Source organism: Ahaetulla prasina, chromosome 3 (assembly GCF_028640845.1).
Source record: "Ahaetulla prasina isolate Xishuangbanna chromosome 3, ASM2864084v1, whole genome shotgun sequence".
Lineage (NCBI taxonomy): Eukaryota > Metazoa > Chordata > Lepidosauria > Squamata > Colubridae > Ahaetulla > Ahaetulla prasina.
The window spans coordinates 136,952,987-136,967,478 of NC_080541.1; the positions used below are offsets into that span (position 1 = coordinate 136,952,987).

At 38.4% G+C, this 14,492-nt stretch overlaps 1 protein-coding gene across 4 annotated transcripts in view; it reads right to left on the reverse strand.

The window, feature by feature from the left end:
• Positions 1–14,492, reverse strand: part of DDX59 (DEAD-box helicase 59) — a 46,423-nt gene that overhangs the window by 7,333 nt on the left and 24,598 nt on the right. For 2 of the 4 annotated variants that reach the window (XM_058178885.1, XM_058178881.1), the window contains exons 1-4: positions 8,821–9,077; positions 5,345–6,165; positions 4,106–4,273; positions 168–257 (exon numbers count right to left, since the gene is read on the reverse strand). In XM_058178885.1, coding sequence (XP_058034868.1) covers positions 168–257; positions 4,106–4,273; positions 5,345–6,154 — 1,068 coding nt within the window. In that variant the 5' untranslated portion in view covers positions 6,155–6,165; positions 8,821–9,077. Of the gene's footprint in view, positions 1–167; positions 258–4,105; positions 4,274–5,344; positions 6,166–7,364; positions 7,513–8,820; positions 9,078–14,492 lie in introns of those variants that run through there. The other 2 variants (XM_058178884.1, XM_058178882.1) reach the window with 2 other exon arrangements.

Genomic DNA, 14,492 nt, shown 5'->3' on the forward strand with positions numbered 1-14,492 from the left:
ATCATGCATAAACTACAGTATTAAAACTGTAATATTTTGCCCACCGTGGACTACAGTGCTTAGTTACCATACAGAAAAAGAGTCATTTAATCTCCCTCCTCAAAATAGAAGAGTCATTACACTAGTGACTATCCACACGTTTTTTTTGAAAAATAGTATACGCGTACCTCATCAACAACAGCAATTTTAATATTATGAAGTTGAATAGAGGATTGCTTTAGAATTTCTCGGAGCCTTCCAGGTGTTGCTATGATTACCTAAAAAAAAGGCAGGAAATACAAATAATAGAAAATAAATAAATTCATTGTTATTACAAATTCCAACAAACTTATTAAATCAAATATCCAAGGTGAAAAAATGATTTGAAAAACAGGATTTTTCACAGCACATGGAACATAAAATTGCTTAGATTTGCTTGGAGAGGGATGTACTGGTTCTTTGGAAGTAGCTGAGACATGGACCGATGTGGTTATCTGGGAAAAGTTTGATCTTACTACTGGAGAAAAAGGACAGATTCCTTGGATCTCTGTGTCTACCAGTATTTGAGTTCCATGCCCTTCTTGGTTGGTTATGTGACTTGTGTCCAAAAATGAATACTTTTAAGAGAAAGAGTGATCCTCCCTACATTCAAGGAGGTTGAAGAAACCACCTGGGAACCAAACTGTCCTGGATAAGCTCTGATCTGTCTTCATTTTCATTTTAAAGGACAGTTGTTAAGAAGGGTGTCATACTGCAGTTAAAAGGACCTAGCATTGATCACATTTGTTACTGACCTATGGTAAACTTAGGAGGAAATGGTACATGAATCCTAGTTCTCCTTAATCTCTCAGAAGCCTTCAATACTATTGATCAACTCCTATTCAATACTATTGATCAACTCCTGTTTCAACTCCTACCCTCAAAACGATGCTATAGAGCACTGCACACCAGAACAACTAGACACAAGAACAGTTTATAAATTATATTATGAAGCAGCTGCTCTCTCTGCAATAAGTGATTGGTTTAATTTAACAGAGGACAGAATTTTGAATATAGAAGGTTATGATTTGCTATATGGATGGCATGCATATTTAATTTATGACAAAAAAGTGGATAAGGCCTTTAAAAATCATGTGCTAAGAAATGCCCTTCATGTGTTTGGAAAAAATACTCTTATAAACTAAATTATAAGGTTCCTATATGGGCAAGTCCTAGACATACAATAGAAAATATAAACATAGAACAGAATCAGGAAATGATTACATATAAAGATCTTTTGTATACTGAAAGAGGTAATTTGCAGTTAAAATCTCTGCAAGTATTAAGAGAGGAAGGGAAAAATTATACTTGGTTTCAATATGAGCAACTACGTGCTAGATGGAAGGGAGATCAGAAAATTGGTATAGAGCAGAACGAGGGAAATTTGGTAAAGCAAATTAGAAATCAGTCTCAGGAGCATATAAAGAGATTGTATAATGTGTTACTTGAAATAGATTCTGAAAGGGACTTGGTAAAGGACTGTATGATAAAGTGGGCACAAAATTTTCAGGAGCCAATATTATTGGAAACTTGGGAAAAAATTTGGGTTAGAAATGTTAAATTCACGCAGGCACAGAATCTGAGGGAAAATTTTTATAAAATGTTTTATAGATGGCATCTAGATCCTAAAAAATTATCGTGTATGTATCCAGATATGCAAGCAAAATGTTGGAGATGTAATTGTGATGACGCTACATATTTTCACATTTGGTGGACTTGTAAGGACATAAAGGCCTTTTGGATAAAAATTTGGTGGATTTTACAAAATGTTTTGAAAAAGAAGATAAAGTTCCTGCCGCAATTTTTCTTGTTGGGAATTATTACGGATTGTACAGTAATTGAGACTAAATTGATTTTAAATCTAATAACTGCAGCAAGATTACTAATAGGACAATATTGGAAGAAAAAAGAAGTACCTACAATAGAAGAATGGATATTGAAAGTTGCCAATTTGGCTGAGATGGCGAAGATATCAGCCTTTTTGAAAGACAATACGCAAGAAAGATACTTAAAGGAATGGAAAAAATGGATTGACTATATTCAACGAGATATCAGACTAAGAGTTATCAGACTGTTTTGAATGATTATGATGTATTATTTTGATTGTTTTTGGGGAAGTTAGGAATTGATGATTGTAGGGTATAATTAAGTTGGGATGAAAATTTTTAGCATATGTTTGTTTTATTTTAACTATACCTTGTGCCCGTTCCGGGAAGTCGGGGAGGGGTTGTGAAGGGAGGGGAGAGGAGGGGGGGAAAGGGGGAAAAAAATTTTGTAAAACTTTTTGAATAAAAAAAAAAAGAACAGTTTTTTCCCGAAGGCCATCACTCTGCTAAACAAATAATTCCATCAACACTGTCAAACTATTTACTGAATCTGCACTACTATTAATCGTCTCATAGTTCCCATCACCAATCTCTTTCCACTTATGACTGTATGACTATAACTTGTTGCTGGCAATCCTTATGATTTATATTGATATATTGACCATCAATTGTGTTGTAAATGTTGTACCTTGATGAACGTATCTTTTCTTTTATGTACACTGAGAGCATATGCACCAAGACAAATTCCTTGTGTGTCCAATCACACTTCGCCAATAAAAATTCTATTCTATTCTATTCTATTCTATTCTATTAATCTTCTCATTGTTCCCATCACCAATCTCTTTCCACTTATGACTGTGACTGTAACTTTGTTGCTGGTAATCCTTATAATTTATATTGATATTGATTGTTCCTGATTGCTTATTTGTACCCTATGATTATCATTAAGTGTTGTATCATTAAGTGTTAATTTTGTACCCTATGACCATCATTTATGTTGTAAATGTTGTATCTTGATGAACCCATCTTTTCTTTTATGTACACTGAGAGCATATGCACCAAGACAAATTCCTTGTGTGTCCAATCACACTTCGCCAATAAAAATTCTATTCTATTCTATTCTATTCTATTCTATTCTATTCTATTCTATTCTATTCTATTCTATTCTATTAATCTTCTCATTGTTCCCATCACCAATCTCTTTCCACTTATGACTGTGACTGTAACTTTGTTGCTGGTAATCCTTATAATTTATATTGATATTGATTGTTCCTGATTGCTTATTTGTACCCTATGATTATCATTAAGTGTTGTATCATTAAGTGTTAATTTTGTACCCTATGACCATCATTTATGTTGTAAATGTTGTATCTTGATGAACCCATCTTTTCTTTTATGTACACTGAGAGCATATGCACCAAGACAAATTCCTTGTGTGTCCAATCACACTTGGCCAATAAAAATTCTATTCTATTCTATTCTATCAGGGTATCTTTATGGACAAGCTCAGGGGGCTGGAAATGGAGAAGAGATCTAATCCAAGACTCTTGCTTTGTGCTGTAGCTGATGCAGTTTGCAGAGTAGAGGATTTATGTGTGGACTTATCAATGCACATATAGAACTACTTGTGCTGCTGCTTTCTGGACCAGCTGACGCTTCTGAGTGAGCACTAAAGGCAGACCCATGTTTAACACACACTGCAGTAATCCAATCACTTGATTAAAATATGAGCAACTTTGAGGAAAACCCCCAGATCCAGGAATGGGTACAATTAGTGTACAAGATGGTGCTGTGCAAGACTCTTCAAGCCACAGCTGTTACTTACCTCTTTGAGCAAGAACTGTGAGTCCTACAAGGAACTGCATTACTCTCAGCAAGGTTAAGAGAGCAAATACCACAAAATTCTCTATGATAAAAGGCTTTGTCTTTGTAAAGATGGAAGCAATGAATCATGGACCACCTCTTGCTTTACTGCAACTTTTATAGTATCACAATACTGTATTTTGTTTTATGAAGTTTGGATGTTTTACACATAACAAAATCTTAATTTGCTGAGTGAGTGAATCAATGAAGGAGAAGAAAAAAAATATATTTTTTTCCCTTTATGGGCCAGCTTTGAAAATAATTATCTGCTATTCTGGAACTTGCCAGCAAAATAGACACCCCATTTCAATCTGGTTCTCCGACTTCTATGCCATTCTGAACATAAACTGCATCAAATGCTCATTCAGACCTTAAGGATTTAGCGTAATGTGATTTACCTTCACATTTTGCTTCAGGCGATGAAGCTGGGGTGGTAAAGGCAATCCTCCAACCAGAAGAACGGTTCTCATATTCGGTAGACCAATCATGAGCTCTTTAGCTTGCTTCTCTATCTGTATAGCTAATTCTCTTGTTGGTGTCAGAATAAGAGCAGACAAAGTATCAGTCTTAAAAAGCACAAAAACAAATAATAGGTTACTGATTTTTCCTTCGATTACAAATTTCAGAAAAATAAAATGTGAGAGGGGTTAATTTATATCAAACCAACTCAACACCATCACTACATCCATAGTTAATCTAATGATGTCAGTAGTTATATCATGTATAACATACTGGAGCGGTATACACCACTACACCAATATTCTGCCTTAAGTGCAGAAGTGAGAGCAAGTGGAAGGAGTTATTTGAAGATGGGAAGGAAGATTTGCTTATGCTTTCATTATACCGTATTTTTCGGAGTATAAGACACACTTTCCCCCCCTAAAAGAGGGTGAAAATTTGGGTGTGTCTTATACACCAATTGTAGCCTTGCCCACTTGCCAGCCCCCACCCTTTGATCTCTGCCTCCCAGAAATTTGCCTCCTTACAGCAAACAGCCCGTTTCAGCTTCAGCACAGCCTGATTAGCACAAGCAGCTGATTGTTGGTTGGATAGGCCTCCCGATCATCAGCTGTTTCAGGCTGCAGGGATTGCCATTGCCTATTGCCAACTCCACCTGCCCCATTTTCAGCCTCCACTGTTTGCTGCAAGGAGGAAAATAGCTTGGAGACAGAGGCAGAATTTTTTTTTCTTGTGCTAATCGGGCTGTGATGAAAATGAAACTGAAACAGGCTGTTTACTGTTTGCTGCAAGGAGGCAAATTGCTCAGAGGCAGAGGCAGATTTTTTTTCTTGTTTTCCTCCCCAAAAAAGGAAGGTGCGTCTTATAGTCTGGAGTGTCTTATACTTTAAAAAATATGGTAATCATTATGCTTTTTTTAAAATCCAGCCTTCAGACATATTAACATTTAAACTGCCCAGGTATAAATTTCTTCCACAAAACAAGTTCAGGTGAACATCACAAATATAATCACATATTTTAAGTGAGGTGACAGAAAGACAAAACCTAAATTAAAAAAAAAAAGTTTACATGTACAGTTTCTCTGGAAAACAACAAAGTTTTAGATTTTCTGCAGAATTTCTCAAATGCTTTGGAATGCTTCTCAATAAACATGGATCCTCTCAAGGAACAAGGGTTACCTCTTCTGAAGCTTTAATTATAACAGGAAGCAGGAAAGCTGCAGTTTTCCCTGAACCGGTGTCAGCAGTTGCCACAATATCCCTGCCCTGTAACCCAACTGGAATCATCTGCATCTGGACAGGGGTTGGGACTTCATAGCCTGCTTTTTTTAAATTGTTGCTGAGAATTTCTGGGAAGCCACAATGTTCAAACTCAACAATGGGTCTTGCAACTCCTTGGCCTTCAACAACTATGCCCAGCTGCTGTTTTAAACTTTCAATCTGTTCATCCTCAAGGCTTAACAGGAATGCGTTCTCTTCATACGCATAAGCAGCATCAGGGAAGATGGGCTGAGAGATGGCTTGTTCACTCTTAGTAGGCTTTGAGCTTTCCTCCTCCCCTTTGAATTGTAGAAGGTGCTTGGCTTTACATTCCAAACTACATACATCTTCATCAGTCTTGTCACAGATGTACTCCCCATATCGACCACAGACCACGCATACAGGTTCCCCAGATTGTGGCCAGCGCTGAGTTTTACTGAAAGATTTTACGGGTTCTTCTGTATCACAAGGGTCCTCATTGTTTTCTGACTCTGATTCAGTTAGGGCCAGAGTTGAATCTAAAAATATCTGTGGCACACTGTGTCCTTTTATTGATTTCAGTGAATCAGTCTCAACATTTGCTGCATTTGTGATGTCAGACTTAGAATCTCCAAGTTCTGTAGGCTTTTCAGATGCAGGTTCATGTTGGGAAGATTTGGATTTTTTTGCAACACAACACTCCTCATCAACAGCATTCCTCTTGACTTTGAGAGATCTGGGAACAAACATTCTTCAACAACCTATCATGACAATATACCATCATTAGAACTGGCAATTTTCTGACACATTAACATTTCCATATGATTCAGCAAGGGCAACAGGAAGCTCAAAGAATAGATTATTCTCCTTTTGTACAGGAGCAAGTTTATTTGAGTTGGAATCATATAAGCTGTGGTTAGAGTCTATTAATTTTATCATGTGGAAGAGTTATTTAAACTTGGAATTCATGGATTGTTTTACAGCATTTAAATAACAGTTAGAAAAATAGCATAGTAGTGAGTTAATCTTGCAAATAAAACCCATTACTTTTTAAGACAGGTGTCAAACTGGCAACCTGCGGGCCGGATGCGTCACGTGCAGACCATGCCCACCCCAGCTCCACAAAGGCAAAAACATCACAATGTCACGTGATATCAACATGACGCGGTGAGTTTGACACCTGTGTTCTAAGAAATGGGTTTTTATTTCAATCAAATCCATCCATAAATATTTTTCTGATAATGGAAACAATGAGCATAGCTTTATATTGGTTTTCTCTTTTTTTGTTTATTATGGAGCTATGAAGGGCTGCAATGGCTCCAGTTTCAACAGGGAGAAATAAAATATCTGGGAATTTTGTTGCAATAGCTATTTAACTAGCAGAGGCTGAGGTAACAGGAAAACATTGTGTCAAGTTCTTTCAAGGCATCCTCCATTGCTTTCTGGACATTGCTCATAGTTCAGTATTAGTTTAAATGACTGAGGCAAACATTTATTTCTAAATTAATAATATAATCTCTGTCTCAGAATCTAAAATTAACAAATTGTTTCTTAAAGCAATTCAGTACTGTACCAAATCAGTAATATATTGTTCTTCAAATACAACGCACCCATTGCTTGGAAGCAATACAGTTATAACCCAAGGTCATTTTCATTGAAAATAAAATAATATTTGTATTAGTGGCTAGTACGACTGCGGCCCCACTCATTTGTTTTCCAGCTCCAAAACTCACTATGGTATTTCCTCCACTCCCTGTATTACATGCATCAAAAAGTTATCCTGAATTATACATTATCTTAATGTCAGTTTATCCCCACCGAGCCTCTGAAATAGGATTTACAAGTTGAGTAACTAAATCAGCACATCCTCATGTTAACCCAAATGTTCTCTTCTGCTTCACTGCCTGTTTCTTTCTATGAAATTAAAAAAAGAAAATCCCAAATGTTCACACAGGCTGACCTTTTCCAGCCTTTCTTTATTATGTGTCCTCTGGAATCGACACAGAATAAATAACCATGATCTTTGTTAAAACTAGATGTTGCTGGTCCCATGTTTTCAGATGGAGAGAAGATGGAGAGAAGATGTCTTGCACCTTTAACTTTCTCCTTTATTAATGTTACTTGATAACAGTTGTTTTTAAACAGATTATAAGTAGCAGTTAATATCTCCTTTATAATTCCTATAAAGACGGTTCCATGAAAAATGAGGAAATAACCAGCATTAAAATCATAAAGGCCAAAACGACTTCTAAATAAGATCCACTACTTCATCAATTAATCAACTTTATCACAGTTATCATAGGACATGAGTTTTGATTTACAGTATTTATAAAATAACATTGCTGAGGAAAAAGACAAAAGGCTGTCTTCATGCTCCAGCACTGGAAATTTTTAAGAAAATGTTGGATAACCATTTGTCTGAAATGGTGTAGGGTTTCCTGCCTGGGCAGGGGGTTGGACTAGAAGACCTCCAAGGTCCCTTCCAACTCTGTTATTATGATTATGATTATGACTATGCACCTTACACATATGCAATATATGCTGTTCTGAATTAAAACAGGGTAGGCCTTAATTTTCATCCTTATTTTAATCCAATCTAAGGTCCATTTATCAGAGCCAGGTTCGTGGACCAACAGGGCTAAACCTAAATATAAAATGAAATTAAATGCATTGAAAAGAAAGGTCTTAAATTAAGACAGAGAGCTTCTACAAATATTAAAAATCAGCGGAACCATATTCTGTGCACAGATCAATGTATTAATGTCTTAATCAAAAATGTAAAGTGTAAATTAGAGAGCCGCATGGTCAAAGCAACAAAAAACAGCAAAGCAGTCATGCCACAATAGCAATAAGAACAACAGCATTTAGACTTATATACCGCTTCCTAGTGCTTTACAGCAGGGGTCTCCAACCTTGGCAACTTTAAGCTGGAGGACTTCACCTCCCAGAATACCCCAGCCAGTGAAAGCTGGCTGGGGAATTCTGGGAGTTGAAGTCCACCAGGCTTAAAGTTGCCAAGGTTGGGGACCCCTGCTGTAAAGCACTCTAAGCAGTTTACAGAGACACCCCCCCCCCATAATCTGGGTCCTCATTTTCGGAAGGATCTGAGTCAACCTTGAACTAGGCTAAGCAACTAGGCTATTTTTAGATTTAGTTTTAATTTAAAAATAACTCCCAGTTTTAGCAGATCAAAAAGCGTTGCCAACTTAGTGCAAATCAGCCCATAGACTTGTCATCAATGTATCTCAAGCGATTCTTCCACCGGATCCGATACTCTCTCTAGGGGACATCTCCGCAGAGATACACAAAGCGACCCAAAAGGCTGAAGCGGCGGTCCAATGCAAAAGGCAGCATGCATGCAAGCAAAGGGGTGGATGGAAGCGGGGGGGCATTTGCAACCGCAGCGACCGACGCACCCGGTTTCCAGTGCAAAGCGATTCAGGTTTCCGTAATCATCCTACCACGAAGTCCGTCCTCCAGTATATAGGAGACTGAGAGCTCTATGCTTCCCTGCAACACTTAACTTGCCGTTCTAGCCGTCGTCAACGGCGTCTCGGATTCTCCGACGGAGAGAGAGAGAGAGAGAGGCTGGTCTTTCGCGGCCTCCATTTCCGGTTCCTCTTGGAAACGCGGGCTGCGTCTCGAGCAACCACCGGGGCGTTGCAGGCAACGTCTGCAAAAAATACGAACGCGTCTTTCTAAGCAGGCAAGGTTTCCTTGGAAGCCCCAAGGTACAAACCAAAGGCACGTTTTGTTCTCTGCCTGCTTAATTTTCCAGAACAGGGGTCTCCAACCTTGGTCCCTTTAAGACTTGTGGACTTCAACTCCCAGAGTTCCTCAGCCAACAAAGCTGGCTGAGGGATTCTGGGAGTTGAAGTCCACAAGTCTTAAAGGAACCAAGGTTGGAGACCCCTGTCCCAGAAGATCAAAGTTTACTGTTCCTGCTCCATCTAGTGGTCGTTTGAAAGTTTTGCAATCCAGGCATAATATTCCTAACCAAGGGGGGTGGGGAAAGAGGATAAAGTGATTGTGGACTCGGATCAGCGTTTCATTTTATTACTCATCGTTCCCCACCACAACGTGACATTTAGCTTTCTGTAGTCCCCTAGGGACGCTCAATGGCTCCTTTGTTCTCCCAAATGACAAAATAACAGAGTTGGAAGGGACCTTTTCTAGTCCACACCCTTGCACAAGCAGGAGACCCTCTTGTCACTGATGCACACAAACAGATTGATTCCCGAAGATAGGTTTGCGTGCAGTTTAATTTGATCCCCATATTCCATGTCCACTGTCACTCAACTGTTTATAGAGCCCTGCCTCTTTGGTGGGGAAAACAGAAGGAACATCACTCACTAAGCCGCGGTGTGGCTCAGGCTGTAAGAAGCCTGTTATTAAACACAGCTGCTTGCAATTACTGCAGGTTCAAGTCCGACCAGGCCCAAGGTTGACTCAGCCTTCCATCCTTTATAAGGTAGGTAAAATGAGGACCCAGATTGTTGGGGGGGCAATAAGTTGACTTTGTATATAAATATACAAATAGAATGAGACTATTGCCTTACATAATATAAGCCGCCCTGAGTCTTCAGAGAAGGGCGGGATATAAATGTAAATTAAAAAAAAAAAGGCAAGGTGACAGAGATACGTGGAACACAGAGACTTCAAACAGTGGGAGAAAATAATAAATTTTGAAGATTATTTTTCCCTTTCTCAAAACAGAAAACAAAGCAAAGACAAAACAGAAAACAATTGCAAAATATTGCAATTGGTCTAAATGGGTCAGGCTGACTAATTTGGTTTCAAAATCGATTGGTCTTTCCAGTCAATGGGTTGGATTCAAAGTTGCGCCACTAAAATCAGTGAGATCAATTAAGATTCAGTCCTGTTGATTTCAAGGGGACAATCTATTTCAAAGTCTCTCCTAAACACAGTCAAGTCTGCCTCCAACCACTGACTTTAAAAAGCAAGCAGCAGACTATTAAACTGCTCAACAGTGCTGAAGTACTTAGTTGAGCTTCTATAACAAGAGGCAAGCCACATCCAAAGATCTATGGCTTCCGTGGAAAAAATGACAGGCAGGCAACTTTAGTGATTGGTTTTCTAGCTTCCTAGAGACATTTGTGTGGTCTGAGTGTAGGTCACAAAGGTGGAGGAGCAGGTGCCCTTTGATAGGAGGATAAGAGAGGTTGGTCATCTCCTTGGGTTTTATGACTTTATCCCTGCAGGCTAAAGTGTCAGCTACTGTCAGTTACCAGTTATCAGAGTGAAGATGCCTTCCTGGAAATCAGTTGCTCTTCAGTGGGGCTCCTGGAAGCTTCCCTCCTTTTGTAGCCAACTCTCAGAGGGGTAAGTGAGGGTGAGTTTGAGCTAGGTTTAAGGAAGGGGTGAGGGTGAGGGTGAGAGGGTTAGGAGATGGGTGAGAGTAAGAGTGAAAGGGGGAGGGACAGGCTAAGAGGCAGAGTGAGGTTGAGGGAAAGGGAGATAAGAAGGATAATAGGTATGGGGAATGGGAGAAAGAAAAGGTAAAAAGGCAGGAGAGGAGCAGGGGAGGGGGAAAGAGAGATTGGGAAGGGGAGGGGACAAAAAGGTGGAGTAGGGTGGATTAGGAGAGGGGAGGGGATAGAGGGAAGGAAAGAAGGGAAAGGGGAGGGGGATACTTTCTACTATTGACCTCACCCCATTCCTAAGAGGACCATAAGGGGCATGCATAAGAGCACAAATGTGCCTACCGTTCCTGTCCTATTGTTTTCTTTTTCTTCATATATATATATATATATATATATATATATATATATATATATATATATATATATATATATATATATATATATTTGTTTTCTGAGGTTTTCACGGGTGTTTGTATATAGGTCTTTGGTTGTTCGGGTTTACACGGGAGAAAACCCGAACAACCAAAGACCTATATATATATATATATATGCTTATACCTTCTTATATTTCTTCATATATATGTTTATATACTATATAATCTTTTTGTGTGATGCTTATGTATATTGTTGTGACAAAATAAATAAATAAAATAAATAAATAAAATAAAAAACTCGAGTGGACCCAGTAGGAGAGGGGACGGAAGGGAGACAGGAGAGGTAGAGAAGAGAGAGTAGTCATAAATAGGCAGGGGGGATTTTAATGTCTTTATGACTTCATCCATGCAGGCTATTATCAGAGGTAAGGGAGAGGGAGGGGTAAGGGTGGGGTGGGGAAAGGAGAGGAGGAGAATGGGACAGGCAAGAGGAGAAGAGAGGAAGAGGGAAGAGGAAGGGGGATTGGGGGACAAAGAGCATGATCAAGGAAAAGTAGCAAGGGGCGGGGGAGGAGATAGGGAGGAAAACAGATAGGAACAAAAAGGGGGGAATTATACTGTGTTTAAGACTTCATCCATGCAGGTTATTATCAGAGGTAAGGAAGAAATAGGGGAGTGGGTTGAGAGGGGGAGAGGCAGGAAGGGCAGGGGATAGGAAGGAAGAAAGAAAGAAAGGAAGGGGGACAAAGAGGTACAGTGAGCCAGGGAGAAGACTGAAAGAAGGGAGGAGGAGGGGGAGGGGATACGGAGGAGAAGGTTGCATAGACATACATGGTTGGTGGGATTTTAATGTTTTCATGATTTTCATCTATGCAGGTTATCAGAGGGAAGGGAGAGGGAGGATGAGGGAAATTAGAGGGAACCCTAACCCTAACCCTGTCAACGATCTTGGAGTTTTCATATCAAATGACCTAAATGCCAAAGCCCACTGCAACTACATAGCAAAAAAGGCTCTAAGAGTTGTAAACCTAATTTTATGCAGCTTCTTTTCCAAAAACTCTACACTACTAACTAGAGCATACAAAACATTTGCCAGACCTATTCTTGAATACAGCTCATCCGTCTGGAACCCATACCACATCTCTGACATTAATACAATCGAACGTGTCCAGAAATATTTTACTAGAAGAGTTCTTCGCTCCTCCGAAAACAACAAAATACCTTATACTACCAGTATAAGTATAAATCCTGGGATTAGAAAACTTAGAACTCCGCCGACTTCGACATGACCTGTGTTTAACACACAAAATCATCTATTGCAATATCCTTCCTGTAAAAGACTACTTCAGCTTCAATCACAATAATACAAGAGCAAACAATAGATTCAAACTTAATGTCAACCGCTTCAAACTTAATTGCAGAAAATATGACTTCTGTAACAGAGTTGTTAACGCTTGGAACTCATTACCTGACTCCATAGTCTCTACTCAAAATCCCAAAATCTTCAACCAAAAACTGTCTACTACTGACCTCACCCCATTCCTAAAAGGACTATAAGGGGCGTGCATAAGAGCACAAAAGTGCCTACCATTCCTGTCCTATTGTTCCCTTCATTATATCAAATTAACATAGCTGTTGCATACTTTTACTTATATATATATTTTTTTCTTTTATGATGTGTTGTTGTTTTTTATGTCAATGTTTGTGTATACTGTTGTGATAAAATGAAATTTAAAAAAAGGGAGGGGGGCAAAGAGATGGAGTAGGACAAGGAGAAAATACATCTCTCCTGCAAATCTTGAGAGTTTTGTAAAACTTTTTAATAACTTGGTTTATTGAAATTTATGCCACTCATGCGACGTAAATATTTATGCGAAATATTTATGCAATTTATGCGACATAAATATTCAGATTCAGGAAAGATAAAATGGGACTCTGGACATCCATAAAGACCATTACTGCATAAGACTGAACTGTGGTCTATTGACCTGTAAGATGATGATGTGTCCTATCTCAACATAGAAACTGTCTTGCCTGTCTTGTTTTGCTGATCACATGCTCTAAGTGGTTGCTGCTATATGTATGTTGTATTTTAGTAAACCCTAATAAACAAAAACTTAATTCTTGGCAATTGTTTGATTATGTAGTTTTCATGGAACATGCAGAATTGGTTTCCTATTGCCCCCTTCTAGGATATTCCAAATTCCCAGTTTTGTCTGTAAGTCTCGGATTTCTTGATGGAAATTTTAATAACCAATATTAAGCGGATCTGATCATGTTAAGCTGCTTGTCAACTAGGTGCCACCCCCAATTCTAAACTAATATTCCCTAATTAAATTCTATTTACAAATGAATACACAACCTATTTAAAGAGTGCTGTTTTTGATTGCCTAAATGTAAAAAAGGCTATGAAAGTAGAATTTATTCCTCCTAAGCCATATTTAGCAATTGTATCTCAGATCAGTCCTGCTCTCAAGTCTCAGTGCTAAGAGCGGAGTCTTCCACTTCCTAGATGTGTCTAATTTTTAAGAAAACAATTGCAGAATCTCTGAGAATATACAGATTCTCTTAATTTTTTTTTTTTGCATATTATAAATATATGATGCCTGCATTTAGGCATCCTGAAGCCATATTTTTGGAGTGCCGCGTGTTTAGGTTCTCAGGTGACTTCCATGCCTTCTCCCAAAATTAATAATTGGCAGGGACCTTTGGAACTTCCTTCTCATTCAGTCCTTGAATTCCCCCAGTCCTTTGTGTGCTACAATCTTCATTCAAGAGCAGTCCAGATAAAGTTATACATGATTATTATTTTTGTACTTATGAATTCTAATGTGTAATAATAATAGAGGGAAGGAACTGTATAGAGTCTAGGATTCTTCAACTTAGAGCTGGTTTCTGTAGAAATCAAATGCTTAAATATAATTCTTGCTGGTTTGGAAAGCTAGTTATCACCTTATGTGGTTCATGCATGTGGGGAAATAGGTTGGCTGTTGCCTAGGAAACCCACACTTCTTGTAATGAGTCAGTTAAAGGTGCTATTGCACTCTATATTTTTTTAAACTATGTTTCTATCTTGAGTTGTTGAACAGCAGCAGCTCTAAACAAACTGTACACCTTCTTCCATCCTCCAGGTTCTTATCTTTAAGAAGCATATGGTCCTAACTTAATATGAAGAACGCCAATAGGCGAAGTTTCCTATATATCAGAAAAGAACAATTAACACCCTAACTACAGATATAGCAACATTCTAATTTTAAATACTTTGCATATGTTACACAGTGATGGTTGTATGTTATTTGTCATATTTAATGCTTATTTGATGTTCCCTTA